Raw genomic sequence first — 23,903 nt, forward strand, 5'->3', positions numbered from 1 at the left:
CGCCCAAAAAACTACCTCTGATGAGTCAGTATTTCTTGGGTGTCCCCCCTGGCCGACCATCTGATGGACCTTATCACTACCAGAGCCTGGAAGGAACTGGACACTGGAGCCAATACCCAAATGGCCCGAAAAAGTATCTATTTCTCCTGCAGACAAAGCCAGTTGGAGTAAGGGTTCCCCAGTTGATGCTGTGGTGGTGGCGGCGGCGGCCACCAAAAAGGAACTCTCCCAAGAAAGTTCCTCGGTCCATCCACTGGACAAGGAGTCCAGGGAGATGGATAGTCTTGGAAAGTGGACTTTTGCTTCGGCTACCTTTGCTATAAGGACGCTGAATTTACATGGCCCACGTAATCAGACTGCAGCACAACCTTGTCCTAGAGTATGCTAAGTCACCCCCCGGAGTCCATTTCTGCCGAGGATAAACTGACTTTCTCGGCGCGTATGGCCACTCTCAAATCTGTGTCAAATTCGTCCATGTGCTTACTCTCTCATGCCACCCATGGAGTCGCTAGGGCATCCGGGTCCATTATTACCATGAGGCGTCATGTCTGGCTCCGGCTTTGTGACTTTTCGGAACCTTTCAAGCCATCGTTCGCTAATGCCCCTTTTGGGATCCACTTCTCTAACCCTCAAAAGTTCTTCTCCAGGAATCAGCGGGGGCAAAAGAAGCTGTGGTTCTGGAAATCTCAGCAGTCCTGGAACACTCAGGACTCCTTCTCCCCTAGAGGCAGAGGGGTACAAGGTGGACGCCGACCCAGAGGAGGATTGAAAAACTTCGGGTCACAAGAACCTTTTTCCGATCGACCCCCACTGCATTCCTGAGGGGTTGCCCGACTGCTGCTCTCTGGAGGCAGTCGGGGGGGGGGGTGTTCCTCGAGGCACCAAACCCAATAGGAGTCGATCATGTCAGATCACTGGGTGCTTCAAATAATATCCAGAGGTTATTCAATTCCCTTCGTAAACAACCCACCTTGTACAAGACGCCTCCCGGACGGCCCACCTGCTCAAAGATAGGAGGCAGCTTTGGAGATAAGAAAGCGGCTAGCAAAAAGAGCAATCAAGCCAGTGCCCCCAGACCAGTCTGGATCAGGCATCTCTTCCAGATTCTTTTTGTTGCCAAAAAAAGATGAGGGACTTGAGGCTGATTCTCGACCTATTTGCAATGAACCTGTCCATTGCCAAGGAAAAGTTCTGGATGGTCACATTACAATCCAGCCTGCCCTTTTTGCAGGAGGAAGACTGGATGTGCTCGATAGACCTCAAGGATGCATACTGCCATATTCGGATGGATAGGCAATCCAGGAGGTTCCTACTCTTTCGGCTAGGAGCCGGTTATTACCAGTTCAGGGTCCTACCCTTCGGTCTCACCACAGCCCCCAGGATGTTTACCAAGGTCATGGCAGTTGTAGCAGCCCACCTGAGGCTTCAGGGCATTCAGGTCTTTCCGTACCTGGATTGGCTTCCCCTGCCTCCACTAGGCATCAACTTGTAAGAGCCAGGGATTTCTTCCTTCAGTTATCTACCCGGCTGGGCATCACGATAAATTTCAGGAAGTCTTCCCTCCAACCTGTACAAATTCTAGATTTCATAGGAGTGAGACTAGCCTCTCTTCGGGCCAGGATATTTTTGACTCCAGACAGACTTCACAGTCTGGCTCTGCTATGTATTGGTGTTCCTTCAATCCTCTGCACTACCAGCAGAGTTAGTCCTGAGAGCCCTAGAGTCCATGGCAGCAGCTATAAACCTCATTCCTTGTGGTCATCTGCATATGAGAGTTTCAGTGGACATTACAGGTTTAGTGTTTTCTACTACATCAGTCTCTACACTTTCCGATCCCTATGAGCAGTGTGTGCAAGAAGTCTCTCATGTGGTGGCTGCAATCCCCGGAATTGCGAGAAGGACATCCTTTTGTTGCGCCTCCGCCCAAGCCATCGTGACCTTGGACACCTCCCGCTTAGGGTGGAGGGGCACTGCTCGGGCAGGACTGTCCAAGGCACATGGACTCAGAGCGAGACTGTTCTGCATATAAATGTTCTAGAGAAGACAGTGGTCCTTTTACCGTTGCAGGCCCTTCATGTTTCTCTTCTTCTGGGAATTATTGCTATCCAGTCAGACATCATGTCAGTGGTCTGGTACATCAACAAACAGGGGGGGAACCAGGTCTTATCCACTTTGTCAAGAAGCCATGAGAGTGTGGGAATGGGCGATCTCCACCAACCGTTTTCTAATAGCAATGCCCATTCCGGGTCGGTCCAGTATCTTGGCAGACCAACTGAGCTTGGACTATCCTTTCACTTTACGATTGGTCTCTGAACCCTTATGTAGCAGAGCAGATCTTTCTCAAGTGGGGTCAGCCTTGCTGCGATCTCTTCGCATCGCCGTCCAATGTGAAGTGCAGTGAGGTTTTTGCTCTAATTCCCCCGATGGGGAAGCCCCCAGAGACTCTCTTGTCTATGCTTGGCCACCTGGTGGTCTTTATGCGTATCCCCCGCTTCCTCTCATGATAAAGTTTTTACAGAAAGCTCGTTGGTTGGGGAGCAGAGTTATCCTCCTAACACCATTCTGGCCTTGTCAAGTTTGGTTCCCTTGCCTGTGGTCTCCTCTCCTAGCTCCGCTTTGGATCTTGGATCCCATTCTGGATCTTATTCATCATCCCTCGAGGATTGCTCCCGTGAATCTGGACAGCCTCAAGCTCACAGCTTGGTTACTCCAGTTCCATTAGTTGCTAGGACTCTTGGTATCTCTTCCCCAGTTAAATCCATCCTGATAGCGGCACATAAGTCCTCTACCAGAAAAGTCTGCAGTAGTAAGTGGAAACGTTTTTCCATTTGGGCTTCAGAGAGAAATCTGGATCCTGTTACCGCTCCGGTTCCAGTGGTAGACTTTTTGTCTCATATTTTCCAACAAGGGGTTAGCTCTTACACAGTGAAAGTACAGCTGGTGGCTATTTCCTATTTTCATGTTTGGGAAAATTCAGGCACCCTAGCTGCTGCCAGAATTTGCAAGACCTTTTTGAAAGGTACTTTTCTTCTGATGTCTCCTATTAAGAATCCTCCTCTGCCGTGGGATCTGACTTTGGTCCTTCAGGCTTTGGTTGCACCCCCATTCAAACCTGCAGCATCAGTTGACTTAAAATTCTTATCATGGAAAACGGCCTTCCTGGTGGCTATTACTTCAGCCAGGAGAGTGTCGGATCTTCAAGCCCTGTGTATGAAACTGCCTTACCTAGTGTTTCACAAGGATAGAATATCTCTCAGGACTAACTTGTCCTTTATACCTAAAGTTGCTTCGGAGTCAAATATTAATCAGTCGATTAATTTGCCTGTATTCTTCCCTAATTTTTAAAATAAAGGGGGAATATAAACTTCATTTACTTGATGTGCGCAGGTAGTTATGATTTTATTTGCATGGGTCCAAACCTTTCTGCAAATCTGATCAGTTTTTTGTTTCCTTTGCTAAACCATTTTTGGGAAAACCAGTTTCAAAAGTGACTATCGCTAAATGGATTTCGCTTTGTATTTTGCAAGCTTAGAGAACTTGGATTACCAGCCCCAGAAGGGGTGCATGCTCACTCTACCTGTTCTATGGCTACTTCAGCTGCATTCTGGTCTAGAGTTTCCCTGGACGATATCTGTTTGGCTGCTACCTGGGCTTCCTCTCACACCTTCATTACTCGTTATAAACTAGATTTGGTATCTAGAGGAAGGGCTTCCTTTGGCTCTGCAGTGCTCCGGAATATCCTTCCTTAAGAGCCTCCCAAGATTTGGGTAGCTGGGTACGCTGTCCCACAGGTTGATGATCAAATGAAGTTAACTACTTCAGATAAAGAAGTTATGTACTCACCATAACATTCCATCTGAGTAGTTAGACTTCATTTGTCAGCAACTTTCCCTCCCTCCTTCCCCTGACCTTGCTGGCTATTTGTCTTTTTGGGCTCTATGTCCTGTATGTGCCGAGCCTGATGTATGAGTTTGGGTCAGGTTCTTTTTGACTTAGGTTGTTGGGTGTCACATTGTTAGGTGGCAAACTCGATCTGAGGATTGGAAGGAGGTTGCAGGGTAGTATGGGTAAGGGGGAGGAACTTAGAAATCGGATCTTTAGCTTGATCAGCTGCCGGCTCAGATCCATATTATATCTGGAACCCCCACAGGTTGCTGACAAATGAAGTCTACCTACTCAGATGGAACGTTATGGTGAGTAAATAACTTTTCTATTCCTGCCTTTGAGCTCCAGATATTGGTTTCTCATATTATGATTGTTTCCAAGTTTCTAAAAAGTGAAAAGATCACCAAACAAGATCTGAGGTATGGTAGGTGACTAGAGCATTGTGGGTAAGGGAGGAGCTCGAGGCCTTTCCAGTATCCACGAGCTGTAAATGTAAAAAGTGGCAGAGTTGAATCTGAGGGTCGGATCCGAACCCATTTCTTGAGTAAGAATGAAAATATGAACAACACAGAACATTATGGTGAATACATAACTTATTTTTTTGTGCTTTTGGAAGATTTGGGTGTAGTAGATGGTGATGCAGTAGAGAGGTTTTGTGGGTCATTTGAGATAATTTAGCAATGTGGATGGAGGTGATGGAAGATGGGGAGTAAAATAAAATAGGAAAGGGAATAAAAGGAATAAATGAGAAATTATGGGATAAAATTAGAGTGGGAAGCATTGCCATTATGGATGGATCATATAACCATGAATGACTTTTATTAAAACTGGTCTGAAGGTGGATTGTATTTAAAACTAAATATAAAGGGTGTTTTTCTCCAATGGCAGAATGATGTAAGAAAGGAAGAGAAGGTGAGGTATAGAAAGATGTATAGAAATGTATTGGAGAGGTTGAGATGAGTAGAGTATGGAAAAGGAAATGTATAAAAGAAATTAAGAAAATATTAAGACGTTACTGTTTTAGCAGAGTTATTTACAAAGGAGAAGGAAAGCAGTGTGTGTTCATGTGTGCATATTGGGTAGAATAGTAAAGGAACATATTAGTATAATGAGGGAAATGAGAACTGTAAAATGAGAGGCAAAAAGAACACAAAAAATATGTATGAGTAAAAAAAAATAAAATGAGAATGGAAGTAAAAGGGGAAAAAAAAACAGTTAAGTAAGAATTTGAAAAAGAAATTACTGTTAATGAATTTGAAGACGTATTTTCATTCAGTATCAGGCCCAGATATGGCATATTGTATGAAATGTAGAAGAAATTAAGGGATTTGCAAAGACTTTGTTTTGTAAACATTTTGAATGGTTGAACGAAGGGGTTGTTTGTGAAGTTGTATAGTGGGATATTAAAAATTATATGGAAGAAAGATGAAAATATTTAAATAAATGGAGACTTCTGTTATATAATACAGATTATAACATTTTAATTAGAATAATACAGAGGATGATGGAAGGAGGGAGATTATGAAAGAAAGTATAAATGGTGCAAAAGGAATGGATGCTGGGAATACTTGGTGATTAAAGAAATTGTGGATATTAGAAGTGAAAGGGAAGATCTGAAATTTATGGTAGGCAGTAGGCGATATTAGTAAGGAAATTGATACAGTAGGACATGAGGCTTTATGGGATGTTCTGTAAGGGTATGGAATAGGTAATAGAATTAGGAAGGAGATGTCAGAATATCAAAATAATAGTGAGAATCTTGGTGAATGGGTGGTTGAGTAAAGAAATATGCATGGTGTGGTGTAAGACAAAGGTGTCCCATGAGTGGGATATTTTCATTAGTAATGAATGCAGTAGTGAGTGAAGTAGCTTGTAAAATGAAAGATGTTAGATATGTGATGCAAAAGGTACTGGTGATTACAGTAGTTTCTACATATGCAGTTGATATAGTTGTGGTTGTGAAGTTTTAAATATGGATGAGGGAAGTGTTGGTTTGTCTGAATGGTTGTTTAAATGAAATGGGAATGACGTTGAATAAAGATAAAATTAAGGGTTTGGGTGATGTGAAAATAAGGGTGTATTTTTCAGTGAATGAAGCATCTTTGTTGGGGATAAAATTTGAGCAAAATGATGTATGAGGCAATGAGATAGTTTGAAAAAAGAAATGAAAGAAATATGTCTTCTGTGGAATACTTATAGATTGGCATTCAAAAAAAGGTTTAGCTGGTGAATTCATTTTAATGGGAAAGTAGCATGTATGCAAAATGTTTATGATCCCAGAAAAATATGAAGAAAGTATGCAGTTAGTGTTTTTCTTTCATGTGGGGGTAAAGATTAAACCCAGTGAAAATGTGTGTTGTATATCTGTGAGGATGAAGGGGGTTGTGGTTATTAAATCCAGTTCTAATACTTTAAACTTGTATAGAAACATGAGTAAGTGAAGAGATTTTTGAAATTAATAGTGAAAGTGATTAAGTATAAAACATTTTGGGAAATGATGAGACTACGACAAAGGTAAAGATCATATTATGAATAAATTAAATATTAAGAAAAAGATCTAAGAAAAACACTAACATGGAAAATGAAAATTGATAGAGAAGAGTGTATGGTATTGTGTTGAAGCAATATAGTACAAATCCATGGTGATAATTTACCAGAAGCAGTGATAAAAGCCATTAAAGCAAGGAAAAGTTGTGCAGTAAGATTGTAATGTCAGGATTTCCTATGCAGATTGATAAGTTACCAGGTAAGGGGAAAAGGTCTATATTGGATTCTCGAACTTCCAAATGTTTGTGTCATATGGTCAACACCATATGATCGAACGTTTGGAAGTTCTAATGTTTTAACAGAGATCTCCGTACAGCGCGGAATGGGAAGATTTCCCTTTTCTGCACTGTAGTGTGATCTCTGAGTTGGTATATTTAAAGAGCGGGGGGCACAGCTCCCCATGTGGAGGGTACAGGGGGGCTTGCCCACCTGCTTAAAACATTCTGGTAGGTTATTTGTGCTTTTTATTTTTTTTGGATGTTTGAACTTTTAAAAGTTCGATCATATGGTGTCGACCATATGACACACTAGCTTTTAAACGTTCGAGCATCCAATATAGACCCAAAGGAAGAGTATGCCAATAAAAAGAAAGTTGAAAGACTGTTTTTATTTTGTGATGAGGAAGAGACAACAGAGCATTTTTTATATGTAAGAGTGGTTATTTGGAATTAGACTGAATGAAAGTTTTTTTAATGGGAAATGGATTTCGTCTGGTATATTGCGAAAAATTGGATTATGGCTGTGGAAGGAGTGGGGTCAGTTATGGAAGAGTAATAATGGAATATAGGAATGTGTAGATATGCATCTGTAAAAATCTATATTTTGTAAATGTGTAAATAATGTTTCATTTATGTTGTGTTAAAGGACCCCTACTCTTTTTGATAGATGCGGTGGGATCTTTTACATCCACCTGAGCCACCACCAACTCAGACAGATGGGGCCTTGATTTAACGTCTCATCCGAAGGGCAAAATTCTCTCAGTGGGAAATGGGAAGTTTGTAGGGGCAAACAGTTCAGCGGGGGAAATCTACATAGCTACCACCAACTCAGATGGGGGCTTTGGTTTAATGTCTCATCTGAAGGGCAAAATGCTCTGTGGGAGATGGGAAGTTGTTAGGGGCAAGCAGTTCATTGGGGGAAATCTACATTGTGTTCTGAGTGAGATTTGCATAGATTCATTGATGCACCTGCAATGTTAGTAGGCTTTTTTTTCTGTTTCGTTGCTGACTGTTTTTATTTACTGACAAGGTGTCTACAGGTGCAAGAAATTAATCCTGAGAGTTCTGAGTACACTGTAAAATATGATGCCATGGTGTTCATTAAAGCTGGCACTTCATCTGTGGTTTCAATCTAGGGGCAGAAATCAAGGTAAGAGAAAGCCCTTTACAGCTTGGTTTTGTATCACCGGTTTAGGCGTCAGCTAGAGAGGGTGTGATGAATTCAGGACAAATGAATAACAGTTTGTGTCTCTTGCTGCAGGAATGGAAGGGGGATTGCAGTTATCGAGACAAAACCCTCTTTTATGTTTGGCTACCCTGTGATTAAAGTGTTGCAAGGCAAGTTCACTGGGAGTATATCTGCTTCCATTGTTTTATTCAGCATTGCCTCCATCTCAGATTTGAGAAGAGGCCTATTGGTCTTTGGGTTAGAAATTTACTAGTTTGGTTTAGAGCTTTAGGCCACCTTTGACTTAATGGCTTCCTTGATTTCACCTTTTTTGGTACTCCCCAGAAGTTCTTCATTGCAAATCTGATTTGATGAATGACTTGTTTACTGTGGCTGTCCTCGAGTGACTTGTGCACTGGGTGTTTGTTTCTTTTTTTTTCCCATCTTACAGCTGTGTATATACACTGTCCTTATGTCAGGCATGGATGTTTAATCTTATGTTGCCTCCCCCTGGTTTGGTTTATATGTTGTACTTGCTGAGCAGATGAGGCAGCTTGAACTATCACACACTGTCCTAATGTCTCACGCAATTCTGTGGCATACGCAGGCATAAGGTACATGTGTGCCCTTAAGAATGAACAAGAGAAAAAGTGTAGAACAGCAGAAAATCTCAACTGTTGTCTCTTGTACTTGGGGGGGTCCTTACACAGTGATGTCAGATGGATTAAGCAATTTGTGCAACCCAGGCTGAGTTCAGTATTTAAGTCAGAAATTGTGAAAGGGCAGCAGAAAGAGACTTTGTTCCACCTTAAAATAGAATGCGCTGTTTTAATATTGGCTGTTATGAGTACTTCCCTTTGCACTTTGTATGGCTCATAATATTTACAAACTAAGCATTTGAATGTATCAGAAGTATCTCCAAGTACAAGACAACCAAGCCTTGTGAGCATTTACACCTTGCCACTGCCCACCTTTATATGTACCTCCTTTTTCAAGGATGAATTTGTGAATATCCATGCAATCATCCATTTCTTGTTTGTAGGAAGATGATGCATTAACACTGCTTGATATGCTATGAGAGTCTGTTCTGGATGTGTGGACGGGACTATGTAAAGAACCTATCTTGCCACCATGTTTTATTTATTTGCTGATGAAAATTTATATCATTGGTTCTGGTATTTGTGGGACTGTTTGATTGGTGGATATGAAAGATATCCAGGACTACTGGGTCCCTAATGCTAATAAAGGCAAGGCATAGATTTCCCTTTAGAAAACTCCACGATATTGAATAAATACAGTGCTTAGTCTTTTCTGGTAGTTTAGGGTTTTTAAGCCAGTTTTCATGAGGAACCTTTGGGGTCTTTCTAGTTTGATATGTCTAATGAGGCACATCCCAAATGGGGAATTAAATTCAGTAATTGTGCTAATTAATGCTGTACATAAAGGAGCAATGACCTCTTTAGATATGGATATTATTCCTTTGGCAATTAGCTGCTAAGCAGAAGGACTTTCTGACTGCTGCTGTTATGAGATGATCAAAGGAAAGAATTATCAACCCAAATTTCAAGGCCCTCAACAATCTCATTTTAAAGTTGGGTGTTTGTGTTGTATGCTGGTGGTAGGAGGTTACCAAATGTCGCAGTATTACACTTTTTAGCATTTAATTTGAGCCCATTTTATTATACCAAGTAGTTATGAGTAAGTTATTGCCTCATTGTTTTGCACGGTTAACGATTTTATGGTAAATTGCTGAGGATTACTGATGACTACTGAAGGGCTTTGGCATCAGAGGGGGACTTGACAATTGCTCTCAGTTTGCAGTTATTTGCAAAACTTTGTTAGCTAGAGGTCTTGCTTTTATGATCTAGAGAACAGAAAAGGAAAGGCAAACAAGTCCCAGCACTAATCCCATTGGGTTACCACTTGTCCTCCGTATATTCTCTAGGAATGCACCTGCTACCCGCACTGCATGGGTTCTATCGTTTTAGGCAGCTTGTCTTACTACGTAGTGATCTTTTTTGTAATTAAGTTACTAACTATGGTTGTATATCGGGTTGGTGTTAACGGTTTGTTCAGGTCAAGGTATACTGTGTGGTCAGCGTAACTACTGTCAATAACCTGTTACCCTTTTGAAGAAGTTAACCAGATTCATTAGAACAACAGAAAATCCCAACAGTCTTCTGTTGTGGGGGTGGGAGGGGGCTGCACAGAAAAAGCTGATATGAGGGAGGAGCCCGGTTAGCTCCTGCTGGGATGAGGGGCATGCACCTGTGCATCCTGTAAGTGTACTTGCCACTTGTTATAGTCAATGCAAAATTTTAGTTCTTTTTGCATTACTTAATGCTTGTTTGCGAATTTTTTTTTTTAGGTCTATGGAGGTTTATATTCAGAAGACAAGAGTTGGTATCGCTGTAAGTTTAAGACTGTGTCTGATGACAGAGTAAGTCATGTTTTTGTCCTTATCCTAGTAAAAATGTTTTTGTGTGATTTGGATGTGTTGTCTTCAACTGAGTATGAAGCGTAAACTTAAATTATTCAAATATTGTATGGTATATTAGGTTTGAATTGAATTGAGGGTGTTCCTTTAGCATGTGAATGAAGCAAAGGGTTGACAGTAATCAAATAACTGCCTTTTGCAGTGTTTGCTGGTGAATTCTAAGCAGGGGGGCTGCAGGGAGCAAATGGATGGGGCTAATTGGAATGGTGCGGGAATTTACTATGATAAATCAATAACCATCACCTGTGATCAAGCAGATAGTGTCAGTCACTTTCATCCACAGACTACTTCAGTACCAACTTATCTTAGCCACTTTGTGGATTATATACACCTCCAATGTCTGACTGTAATCAGTAAGGGCCAGCCTTAAGTGAAATGTAGCACTAGACAAAGCTTCCATGCCCCCTTTGCACAGTGGTTCCCTCCTGCATCCCCTCAGGACCCCTCCCTTCGTTTCCCTTCATCCTGGCACCATACAATCCAGATAGATGACTTTTTTTTTAATAAACATTTTCTTACTTTTCAGCCTTTCCTCCTTCCTTTTAACAAACCTTAATTGGCCAAGATGTTGCTGTAATACATCTGGAGGAAATTAACTGAATTACGCTGGGGGCCTAGGACTGCTAGGTCTCAAACGTTAGAGTTCTAGATTCTTTAAGTGCCATCTTTACAGCCTTATGTTTTTTTTTTAAATTTAAACAAAACATTTGATTTAGTGATGGCCTGAACACAAGTCATGAGTAAGGAAAGAAATTTAGTCTTCCTTTTTTGAAGAAAAATATTTTCTAAACCTAACCTTAATGTTCAGAGATATCAAAATAGTAGTTAAACCGTGATGAGCAACACTTTTAAAGATGCATAAACCTTATATGGAAGGAATGTCTGCCTTCCTACCCCTCTAAACTATGATAGTGAAATTGAAAGCTGTGCTGGGAACTAATGCTTCTCAGTTCCTCGATTTTTGGAGATTGTCTCCAGTTTTGCCCTGTTGCTGATTTTCTGGTAAATCACTGAGGATTTCTGATTAATAAGTCAGTAATGCTAGAAATTAAAATTTCAAGTTTATTATTCAGAAAATGCATGTGGATGCAAAATATGTTGCTCTATTAACTTTTTATAAAGTAATATTAAAAACTGACTCTGTCATTGCACCCCTATATTTCTGTCTATATTCAAAATCTGAGTGCAAGATATGCAGGGACCACATTCTCAAGTTGATCATGGTAAAAGTTAATTTAAAAAGAAAAGGCATTTACATTCTGCTGTAGGCAGTGCCTGTTATCGTTGCCTACAGTTTTATCTGACTTCCTGTCCCAATTAAAAAAAATAAATAATACCTGCAAAGGGAAAACTATCCCTGAAGATCCACAGCTCTTTAGTTCTTGGCAGTCTGTAATTTAATGACCACATCTGATGGCGTCCTTTTCATTCTTCATCACAGTCGGGTTACAGATCTGACTCGGTTGCATTTTTACAGACTTGGGTTCTAACTTTTGAGCTTCTCCCACTACCCACGATGCTCCATACTGTACCTAACCTCCTCAGATCTCATTTGCTGCCATTGCTGACAGATGTGGTTCTCCTGTCTCGAGTTTTTCGATAGCTAATTCTACCTTGCTAGACAGATAAGTGAAATATTTTTAGACTTTTTTTGTTCTGTTGTTCTCCTCTACCTCCCCTCCCACTAGTTTTAGCTGGCATTAGAGTTTTCCTTTTGGCACCTTAGCATTTTCTTCCTTTCTGCTGTTTTCTACTGGTCCATTACAGACAACTCCCTGCACTTGACTGTTAGTTTAAAAAAAAGTATTAGTAAAGTAGAGGTTGTTTTTTTTTTCCTTGGAGTATTGCTGTTATAATCTGGTTTGGCTTTTGGCTCATTTCTTACTGTCATGTCAGGCAGGCCTTCTGAATTTAAGCTCTGTTCAGAATATGGACATAAAATCCCACAGTCCATCATGTGTAGTAGATGTGTATACTGCTTGGGTGCTGAACCACCTGCTGTGTCAGCCTGTGACATTTGCAAAGGGTTCAATCCTAGAGCCATGGCTAACTGCAGAAACTGATTCTTTAAGGACTGTTACCTTTTTCTTCTTCCTCTTCCCATTGGCTCATCCCCCCCTAAAAAACTACTCCTGGCTCTTCAGAGCAAAAGAAGCACTCTCACAAGACTTTGAGGGCCACTTCCGAGCCGCCTGCGAAACTGTTGAAAACCCGAAGTTGTCAGATGTCAGACCTACTTCGACTCCTGTGGATCCGGAACAACATCCCTTGGAGCCGACAGGAAGTATTTTAGCCTATATGTCTCCCAGACTTTCAGCTCCTTCCTCTGATCCTAGGTTCTTGAATCCAAGAGTCCAGAGCCAAACTCATGATGTGTCCATTAGGTCTGTATCCCCAATCTTACTACCAAAAATTGTGCAAACACCCACCAGGCATTCAAGACCAGAGTCAGTTCAGTGAAATAGATATGGACAGGTTGATGCGGAGGTTCCTCATAACTCAGAATCAGATAGGTGTTTTGCCCTCTCCATCCAATCTTGGATTTGTGAGTGCTCCGGTGTCCCAAGTCTCCTACTCTGGTCCAATCTCCTGTTTCAGAGCCCCAGGAACACGGACACCCAAGAGGGTTGGCTTCGGATTTGAGGAAGTTGTCTTCCTCGACTCCAGTTATCCTGACTCCCTCTGCTTCAAGGACTTAAGATCATAGTGGGTCTCTGATCCATGATGTCAGGTCTGGGGTAGGGGTTTGGCTCCATTCTTGTTGGAGCCATCCCTTCCTTTTGGCACTTGACAGCTCTGGTTTGAATCTCACCGGAGATCTCTAATCCGTAGTTGTCCCTCCTCCGTCATCCTTGACTGCTTCGGCTCCGAGAGGGTTGGAGAGGATATCAGGGTTTGTTGGCCATCCAGGTGGTGCAAAGGATCTTCTCTTCTCACAGAGACCTGATCTCTCAGATCTGCAGTCCTCCCATCATCCCTCACTGGATTTGACTTCTGAGACTATCATACCTGTCCCAGGGTCAGCCTGCTTCAACAAGCCTCCAAAACATGGCCCTAGAGGCAGGCAGTCCCCTCTTCTTCTGATACCTCCCCTGATCACCCTGCGGAAGAGGTGACTCGCAAGAAGATGTGAAAAAGGAGGCACTTAGACTCCCCTATGGAGTTTCTCACTGAAAACGCAGACTTTGAGGGAGAGGGATCCTCGCAGTCACCACCGGAAGATTTCTCCTATGGAGACATATTAGAGATTCTGAGACAGAGGTGGGTGGTCAGCCCAAAGTCCCTCTTCTGAAAAGTCTGTGTTTTGGAGGCTTTCTGGACTGGTTTGTCTGTCTTGGGTGACCCCCCCCCCCCCAGTGGACGACCTTATAGATTTAGTCTCCCAACAGGCATTGAAGGAGCCGGACACCATCTAACCAATAACAAAACATCCAGACAAACCCCCTCCCCCAATACCATTAGATGCTATGCTTGTGGCATCAGCTATCAAAAAATAGCTCAACTGCCCATCCACCAAACAAGGAGTCCAGAGTCTTGGACAGGTTTGGTAAGCAGGTTTACACCTCAGCTACTGTACTTCTGTACTCAGTACTCACTGAGAGCATTAAATTATTTGGCACGTTTCACTAAATCGCAGAGAGAGAACTAGTTAAAGAACTTTCTGACTGTCTAGCAGAGACCATGTCAGTGGAGGGTTTCAAGAAAGTATCTCCCCAGTTGGCTACTCTTTCTTCCCTGTCTAACTCCTCCATGAGGCTCCTCTCCCATTCAATGGAGGGTTCCTCATAGGCAGCTGGCTTAGTCATTGCTATCAGGAGACATGCCTGGATGAGGCTTTGGCTTTGCAGAACCCTTCAGGGCATCCCTTGTGAATGCTCCTTTTGATGGCTCATCTGTGTTTCAGCTATTGGTCAAAGACACTCTAACCCGCAGTGAGAAGGAAGGAAAGGACCCTATCTGCTGTGGGGGATCAGGTTTTCTACCCCTCAATGGACTTTCTCAAGAAACCAACGAGGAGGTAAGAACCTGGTTCAGAAAATGTCAAGGGTATTTTCAGGATCAATGCGGGGAGTCTTCCTCCAAGGGCAGAGGAGGTAGTTTCAGTAATGGCCTCAGAGGCAGAGGGGGACCTGCAAAATCAGGGCTTCAGGGAACCCTTTTCTGATGAGCCCTACCAGTGCTGCTAAAGTGCTGTCCGACTGCTCTGCTCTACTGTGGAGGCAGTAGGGGGTCATTTTTCACTACACCCAAGCACCTGGACCGAGATAACTTACAAACACACGGGAGATAAAAAAAATTCCAGAAACTACTGTATTCCCTTTCCCTTCCACCTCCAGAAAAAATGGAGGAAGCTCCCTGATGTTTCTCCCAAGTCAGAGGGAGTAAGCAGTACAAGAAATCCAAAAACTGCTGCAAAAAAAGTCGTCCAAAAGGTCCCATCTGGAGAAAGAGGATTCAAAACTTACTCCTGCTTCTTTTTAGTGCCATAGAAAACCAGGGACCTGAGACCAATCGTGGATCTAAGCAAATTAAACCAGTATGTGATAGTCAAAGTTACGGATGGTCACGGTTCAGTCCATAGTACCGCTGGCGCAGAAGGACAATTGGATGTGCTCGATAGATTTTTGAAGAATGCATATTACCACATCAAGATAGACAGGTGCTCCAGACGTCATCTGCACTTTTGGCTGGGAGCCAGTCACTTCCAATTAAGAGTTTTGCCCTTTGGACTCACCACAGCCCCTAGGATGTTTACCAAGTATATGGCAGTAGTTGCAGCTCATCTCAGACTGCAGGGATCCCAAGTGTTTCCATATTTAGATGACTGGCTTTTAACTGCCCAAACCAGGCATCAACTTACTTAGACCAGGGATTATTTGTTTTGGATTTCCAGTTCCCTGGGCATCACTATAAATCTGGAAAAATCTCTCCTATCCCCAGTTCAAAGGCTGGAAATCATTGGGGTTCTCCTGGACACAACAAATGAAGTAACATCTTTGTCTCCCCATCACTTTCAGACACTGAGAGAACAAGTGCAGACTATTCTAGAACTCCCATCTCCCCCGGTGAGAGTAATGCTTCAAGCTCTTGGTGGCTGTCATCAGTCTTGTCCCATTAGCATGTTTTTTTTTTTTTTTTCCATGGGAGTTCTACAATGGCCCTGGCTGTTCAGTGGTCTGTTCTTTACCAGCCTTTATCTGTTCCTATCAAATTGACACCTGTTTGCAAGGGGCACTTACTGTGGTGGATTCTTTTGGATGAACTGCTCCTTGACGGGCCATTTCTTCTTCCCTGTCCCACAGCCACTGTGACCACGGACATTTTCCAAGTAGGGTGGTGAGGAGACATTTCAAGGGAAAGATGGTCCGAGGCATGTGGATTACAATAGAGACCAGATTGCATATCAGTGTTCTGGAGATAAGTGATCCTCCTAATGCTACAAGCCTTTCAAGACATCCTCCCTTTAACTGTTGCAGTTCACACAGACTAAATCTCAGTAGTCTGGTATATCAACAAACAAGGAGGAACCTGATCATATTCTCTGTGCAGAGAGGCCATGAGGGTCTGGGAAATGGGTGATATCTTTAGGCCGATTTTTGATTACAACTTGTATACTAGGGAAGTCCATAGTTCTTGCAGACAAACTCAGCAGGTCCATTCTGATCCCGCATAAGTGGTCCTTCAATCTGTCAGTAACAAATCTGATTTTCAGCCACTGGGGGCTATCCAGCCTATAGTCTTTTTGCATCCCCGCAGAACAATAAATGCAGCAGGAACTTTACTCTGATCCCCTCTCCAGAGGAGTCCCTGAAAGATGCTGTAGTTCACAATTGGCCGTCCAGTCTCCTTTATGCTTATCCCCCATTACCGCTGTTTCCAAAGTTTCTACAGAAAGCAAAACGTTTGAAGAGCTCACTAATTCCCATTGTCCCCTGCTGGCCTCACCAAATATGGTTTCCATTCCTCTGGTCTCACCTAAAATATTTTCCATGGAAACTGGAACCCAGATAGGACCTCTTTTCTCACCCATTGAAAGGCCTACATCAGAATCTAACCACCCTCAAACTGACTGCTTGGTTTCTCCAATTCCAGTGATTATTAAAAGGTCTAGGTTCTTCCCCCCTGTTCGGTGATGTAGCTTTGGCTTCTCAGAAAGCTTTCAGCTAAGAAGGTATACAAAAGCAGATGGAAAAGATTTGCCATTTAGGCCTCTAAAGAGAGCATTCATCCTTTCTTGGCTTCACTTTCAACCATCCTTGTTTTTTTTTTCTTCCGTTTTTAAGATAGGGGCTAGTTTTTCCACAATCAAGCTTCATTTGGCAGCCAGATCCAATTTTTATGCTGGAGATTCTTCAGGACCCCTGTCCATGTCTAGGTTATTCAAAGCCTTTATGAAGGGAGTTTTCCTTCTTAGACCTCTGATTAAGGAGCCATCTCCCCCTTGGGATATCTCCGTTATCCTTGTCCTCCAAGGTCTAGCTCAAAAGCTTTTTGAACCAGCTAGTGATTGTGAAATGAAGTACCTTTCTTGGAAAACTATCTTTTTCGTGGTCATCACATCAGCTAAAAGAATTTCAGATTTCTTCCAAGCAACTGTATATTATTTTTCACAAAGGTAGTTTCTCTTTGCACAAATCCATCTTTCATGCCCAAAGTAGCTACCGTATCCAACATTAACCAGTTGTTACAACTGCCAGTTTTCTTTCCAGATTTTACCAATAAAGGTGAGTATTTGTTGCTGCTTCTTGATGATCACAGGCAATTACATTTTTATCTTCACGGAATGAAACCGTGTAGAAAATATGAACAGTTGTTTGTGTCCTTTTCCCCCTAACTGCCTGGGTCTCGCAGTATCCAAAGTTATGTTAGCTAAATGGATTATAGACTGTATATCTTTGATTTCTTCTAACTGTGATCTGAAGTTGCTTTGTATTCCCAATGCTTATTCTACTGGATCAATGGCTGCATCAGCTGCTTTCTCCTCTAGAGCCTCAATTGATATTTGTGCAGCAGCCACTTGGTCAAAATCTCATACCTTTGTGACGCATTACAAATTTGACATTATCTCTAGAAGCAGAGCATCATTTGGTTCGACATTGTTCCGGCATATCCTTCCTTGAGGCCAACGAAGAGTTATGTTGCTGGGGACTCTGACTCGCTCATGAGGAAGAATGAAAGAGACAACATCAGATTTATAAGTTTATGTACTTACCATAACTTGGCATCTGTGTTGTCCATTTTCTTTCTTCCTAACCTTCCCTTCCAGCCATCCTCCAGCTTAGGAGTTCCTAGAGGATCTATGGAGCTTTTTATAGGGGCACTGCATTTCCTTATTTGAGCCTCTGGTTTCCTTTTTCTTTCCTTATCTTTTATTAAGCATCTTTAGCTTATAGGAGAATCTCAGCAGCAAACTTGATCTGAGGAGGTTGGGTACAGTGTGGAGCATTGTGAGTAGTGGGGGGGGGGGGGGGTTTGGGGCTGGAACATAAGTCTGTAAAAGTGTATCCAAGTTGGATCCGTAACCCAATGATGAGGAAGAATGAAAATGGACAACACACATGGTAAGTACATATCATAGGTGTGTACTAGGCTAAATGGCCGTGGGGCCTTTACAAGCCTAGCCCATAGAAGTGCCCTGACATTGTGCCGCCCATCATTAGTTCCCAGTGACTCTATCAAGTAGAGCCTACTGGAGTGATTTCCTGGGGTGAACTTTCTATTTCCCATCCACTCATCAAGATTTCTCTTGAAGAGGGCTAGTGAGGTGCTCTGCTTGACATGTATGGGAAGTCTATTCCAGAGCATTGGCAGTCTCTGGGTTATGAACCTGTCCCTCTGGCATGATGTTCTTTGTGTTTCACTGTTGCAGTCATCACCTGTGGGTTATCCTTGCTGTGGTGGCCCTCGGCCAGCCCAAATACCAGAGTCAGTGTTTTTCTGCATCGGCTGCTGTCGCTTATTGACTGAAATCAGGTCATCAGTGCTATAAAGCAAGGCAGACGACACCATTACATCAGTCTTTCTTGCCATGGAGCCTGTAGCAGAAGCAGTTTGTAAGTGTGCTGATCAGTTTCTACCATTGTTTGAATTACAGCTGAAAACGTCTAAAGCTAAGTACCCCATTGGAGATCCTTTTTTCTTGCACTAACTACTGTCCGAAAAAGTTAAGTTGTCTTACCTGTGGAAAGCAGATCCCACACTGAGACTTCCATTCATACTGCATCAGTTGTTCAGGCCCAAATCACGATGTCCCACGTTGCCGGTTCTGTGCCCTCTAATGCGAGAACCATTAGTCAGAGAGCTCTTATTGTAGACAGGTATTTTTGCTTCCATCTTCGCATTCCGAAATGGCATCCATCAGCCAACAATCCAGAGACATTCTGAAAAAACGTAGAGATAAAGATAGAGACAGACGACACAAGGCTAAGCCTTCAGATGACGCTACCGCTAAGCAAGTGGTAGTCAGTTCTCCGGAGTTCAGTGAGGCACTTTCGCAGCACCTGATGCCCGATATGATATATATGCAGGGCACTACCGAGACCCTTTCGGAGTTTGGTATGCCTCAGAAATCATCTTTGTCTTCAGAGCCTTTGATTGTGTCTGCCTCTGTTGGGTCTGGAGCCGCAACGCAGGCACCAGCTTCCGAGGAGGCCTTTTGCACTACCAATTCTAGACAAAAATTGATGTCTTCTCATCCGACTACTGTTTCTCTCAGACCGATGGATACTCTTAGGCCTAGAAGCCAGGCCACTCCTAGAAAATCTACCTCTAGCCCTAGACATAAAAGATGCCTATCTCCACATCCCCATAAGGGAATCCTGCAGGAAATTCCTGTGCTTCAGAGCAGGCTCGCAACACTTTCAGTTCTCTGCGCTACCCTTTGGCTTATCTACTGCTCCCAGGGTTTTCACCAAATGCTTAACCCCAGCCATAGCATTTTGCAGACAGAAATGTACAGTTTTACCCTTATCTGGAAGACTGCCTCATTCAGGCAGAGTGCAAAGAAAAGATGCTCCAGGACCACCTCTTTGTCAAAACCCTCCTAACTTCCTTAGGGTTTACCATCGTGAAAAAAACAAAGCAAACACCCTCCAGGAGGATTATTTTCTTGGGAGCACTTCTGGACACAGCATCCCAAATGGCCTTCCTATCCCCAGAAAAGCAGAGCTTCCTGTCTTTTTACTTTACCCAGGTGGTTTCCAGAGGTCACCTCATGGCGAGGAAGTTCCTGCAAGCCTTTGTAAACATGGCATCTTGCATCCTTCTAAATCATCTGGCCAGGCTTCACATGAGAAAACTTAAGTGGTATCTAAAGAACCTTTGGTGTCGGCACTGTCAGACTCTAGAGACCTCTGTCTCTCTTGATTTCCTGTACAAGGGCTGAGTTTCTCTGGTGGGCAGGGGCCTGAGCCAAGAACCTTCATCCTTTGCCCTACCGGGCAGACCATCACCACCGACGCCTCAGACATTGCTTGGGGCACTTACCTAGCAGGCAGGTGTACCCAAGGTCTTTGGGGGATGCCCAGCACCTTCCCTTGCACATCAACCAGAAGGAAATTATGGTAGTACAAAAGGCTCGGACATCCTTCAAACTCCATCTCAGGCCAAGGGTTCTCCTTATCAAAACAGACACCACCACAGTAATGTGGTACATCAGCAAACAGGGAGGGACCTAGTCTTACCCCTCTGGGCAGGCTACCCGTGAACCTCTGGCTGACGGCCTCCTCCATGGGATTACACCCAATAGCCCAATACCTACCAGGGATCAACAACACCCTGGCAGACCACTTAAGCAGAAACTTACTGGACCCCCACAAATGGCAGCTCCACAGAAAAATCTTTTGCATGTCACTCAGGAGTGGGTAACTCCGGAGGTGGATCTCTCTGCTTTACCACCAGATAAAAAAATTCTGTACCAGGGAGTATCGCCACCTAGCATGGAAGGTGGATGCCTTGACCTTTCCCTGGAATTCCCTCTTTGTGTACGCATTCCTTCCTCTGCCTCATATTCCCACGGTACTGATCAAGATAAGGGAGGCGAGATCGAAGGCCATCCTCATTGCTCCAGAATGGCCCATGCAGCATTGGTATCCCTTACTGCGCAGCTTGACATCACAGCCTCCCAGGTGGCTTCCCCTGATCTCAGACCTCTTGCTCAGGTGGGGGGGGGATGCTGCACCCAGACTTGCAGATTCTCAAACTGTAAGCATGGCTAACACTCTAAAAGCAAACAAGGGACCCCTGTTAAGCAAACCGGTCCTAGACATTATCACAGAGACTAGAAGGCCCAGCACCAGAAAATCTTACGCAGGGAAATATTCTGCTCCTGGAACCAGTCCAGAGGGGGCAGTTCCTCTCAACCTTCCATCCCTCTTATCCTGTACTATCTAGTGGAGTTACTTAATAGTGGCCTCTCCTTCTCCTCTATTAAAATCCATGCCTCAGCCATTTCAGCTCATTTCAAGACAGACCAGCTCCTGTTCTCACATCCTTTGATTAAACAATTCCTCAGAGGGGCTTCTAATATCAGACCTCCCAGAAGGCCACCCACGCCAGCCTGGGACCTGAATTATTTTGGAAAAACTAACCTTACCACCCTTCAAACCCAGTGCTTCAACAGAACTGAAATGCCTCTCCTGGAAGACTGCTTTCCTACTAGCTCTCACCTCTGCCAGAAGGGTTTCAGAACTTCAGGCACTGATGGCCATTGAGCCGCCCTTCATTTTCCATGCAGACAGGGTCTTCCTGAGGTCTAACCCCTCCTTCATGCCCAAGGTGGTATCTAATGTGACTCTCAACCAGGCCATACATCTACCCACCTTCTTCCCTAACCGTCAAAACAAGGGGAGAAAGAATTCTGCACTCACTAGACGTGCACAGACAGCTCAGATACTATCTGGACCGTACTAAACCCTTCAGGAAAACAGACCAACTTCGTCAGCTTTGCCCCAGGGGCAGAGGGGAACCCCATTTGTAAGCAATCCATTTCCAAATGGATATCACACTGTATCCATTTCTGCTACAGATTACTTGGGAAACCACCCCATAAGTCTATTCGTACCCATTCCATTAGGGCAGCCTCCACTTCCACAGCATTTTTCAGAGGAGTTCCCACCAGGGACATCTTGGAAGCTGCCACCTGGACTTCTGTCCATACCTTTGCAAAGCATTACCACCTACCTCTTTTCTCTAAGGCTAGGGCAGGGTTTGCCTCTGCAGTTCTGCAGGGCATGCTTACCCATGCCTAGGTCTCTAATCCTTCCACCCCTCTCCTCAGCTTTGGGGATCCTCCCACAGGTGATGACTGCAACAGCGAAACACGAAGAACATAGTACACTTACATAAATGCAGATGTTCGAGTGTATTCAGTATTGCAGTCCTGGTTTCCCTCCTTCCCCCTTATATCCTCTTTCCTTAGGGAAGCATAAGCTTCTTACGGCGGCTTTTAGCCACCAGAACCACTTTACCATATTTCCTGGGGCTTGTGACTGGTTAGGGCAAGAAAAACTGATGTAATGGCATTGGCTGCTTTGCTTTATAGCACTGACTACCTGATGTCAGTCAAGAAGCGATAGCAGCCAACGCAGAAAAACATTGACTCTGGTATTCGGGCCGGCCAAGGGCTACCACAGCAGGGATAACCCACAGGTGATGACTGCAATAGTGAATACACTCTAACATCTGCATTTATGGTAAGTGTACACAACTGTACTTTCTGGTGATTGTGGTAATGAGGTTGAGGTCTCTGGAGTGTGTGGTGCAGAGAGATTGGGATTTCTTCAGATGTAGCATTTCTAACAGAGCTAGGACAGACATGGCTTTGTAAGTCAAGCAGAGATCGCCTCTTAGTAGACAATATGAGACAGAATAGCTTGAGTTTTTTGAGTCTGTCCATGTAGGACATGTGTTTACGGCCTAGGGTCCTCTTAGTGAAGTACTTTTGTGGCACCTCCAGCTGTTGCAGGTGTCTATTGAGGTAGATGCCAAATGGGGCATTATACTCTGATTGGTCTAATGAGGGAATAGTAGAGAGAAATGATGACCTCTTTCTTCCTTAATGCAAAACCCTTGGTAATGTGATGTGCCACATAGGACTTTCTGACCACAGTGGTAATGTGGTCGAAGGAGAGGTTGCTGCCAGCCTTTATTCCCAGCTGTCTTACACCTTCAGTGTTAAGTGGGCTCCTATCGATAAGGTAATTAGTGGGAGTTTTTCTAAAGGGGATGACCATGCATTTTTTGGCATTAAGCTTAAGGCCATGGTTTCGACACCAGTCATTGGTCTCGGTGAGGCCTTTCTGTAGGATGTCTGCATCACTTGGGGAGTTAGTAATGGCTCTCAGCTTGCAGTCATCTGTGAATTTGGTCAGCCAGAGTCCCTCTGTGTTGGCCTGGAGTTTTGAGAAGTAGATGCCAAACAGGAAAGGACCCAGGACCGAGCCCTGTGGGACTTCACTTGTGACTGGTTGGCAGTCTGACTTGGAGTCTACTACTTTCACACTGTGTGTTCTGTCTGTGAGCCAATTTGCAACCCACCTAATGATATAACGGTTGATGTCTAGTTTGGGGAGTTTATCAATAATTCCTGAGTGAGGAAAGTTATCAAAAGCCTTGGCCAGATCGAGGTAGGCTGTATGAACTGCATTACCTTCATCCACTGCTCTGGTGACTGACTCAGAGAAGTCAACCAGGTTGAGCAGGCACGATCTACCTTTCACAAAACCAAATTGTGTGAGATCTAGAGTTTGGAGATTCCCTAAATCCTTGTTAATTAGGTCCATGATGATGTGCTCCATAGCCTTACAAATTAGACTCAGGCTAATGGGGTGATAATTTCCAAGGTCTGTAGTCGCTCCTCCTTTATGGAGAGGGATGACTGTAGCAGTGCACCATTCAGTAGGGACAAAGCCTGAGGTGAGGCTGCGAGTGAACAGAGCACACAGATCTAGTGCCAGTTCACTTTGTAATTCATGTAGAACACAGCCAGGGATATTGTCAGTTCCCATGGACGCTGTAATGTTAAGTTGTCTATCTCGCCTTCATTCTTACTGTTTGGGATCGGAGCCGATCCTCGGCTCCGACTCTGCCATCTTCAATAGCTCGAGAGCTGTTTACTGGCTCGAGGCTACCCCTTTTCCCATGATGCCTAGCAACAGCTACCTAGATCTCATTTGGCGCTTCAGCTGCGAGGTGTCGTTTTCTGGCTCAGGCTTGTATTTTCAAATTTTTTGTGTAGAAATATATTCTTATACTCCATAAAACTATTAGATAATTTACCTTTCTTAGTTTTATTCACTAGTTTGTGTTGTTGAGTACTTTCTTCTTTCATAGTCCCTTTTTAGTTAGAACTCATTTAAGTTAGAGAGTTCTTCCATCCCCCACTTCCTTCCCAAGGACAGCCGTTTAACTTAGAGGCTCTCCTTTCCTTCTTTTTTGCTATTGTTTAAAAAAAAAGGGGGGGGGGTTCATATATATACATAGACTGTTGTACTTTGACTAGAGTAGAATTTTTTTCTATCTGTTTCTCTTCTGGTACTTGTTTTTTTGTGGTTGAGTTATGTCTAAGGAAGCTAAAGTATCTGGATTT

The 23,903-nt window shown here is 43.6% G+C and overlaps 1 protein-coding gene across 3 annotated transcripts in view; it reads left to right on the plus strand.

Annotated features, from left to right (window-relative positions):
- The window catches only part of STK31 (serine/threonine kinase 31), a 5,081,810-nt gene that overhangs the window by 1,074,198 nt on the left and 3,983,709 nt on the right, over positions 1-23,903 (plus strand). For 2 of the 3 annotated variants that reach the window (XM_044067547.1, XM_044067545.1), the window contains exon 5: positions 10,187-10,258. The exons of the other annotated variant lie outside the window; for it this stretch is intronic. In XM_044067547.1, the coding sequence (XP_043923482.1) occupies positions 10,187-10,258 (72 nt within the window). The remainder of the gene's footprint in view (positions 1-10,186; positions 10,259-23,903) is intronic. 3 annotated transcript variants of the gene reach the window in all.

Source organism: Protopterus annectens, chromosome 3.part1, assembly GCF_019279795.1.
Source record: "Protopterus annectens isolate FY-2018-M chromosome 3.part1, PAN1.0, whole genome shotgun sequence".
Taxonomy (NCBI): Eukaryota; Metazoa; Chordata; order Ceratodontiformes; family Protopteridae; genus Protopterus; species Protopterus annectens.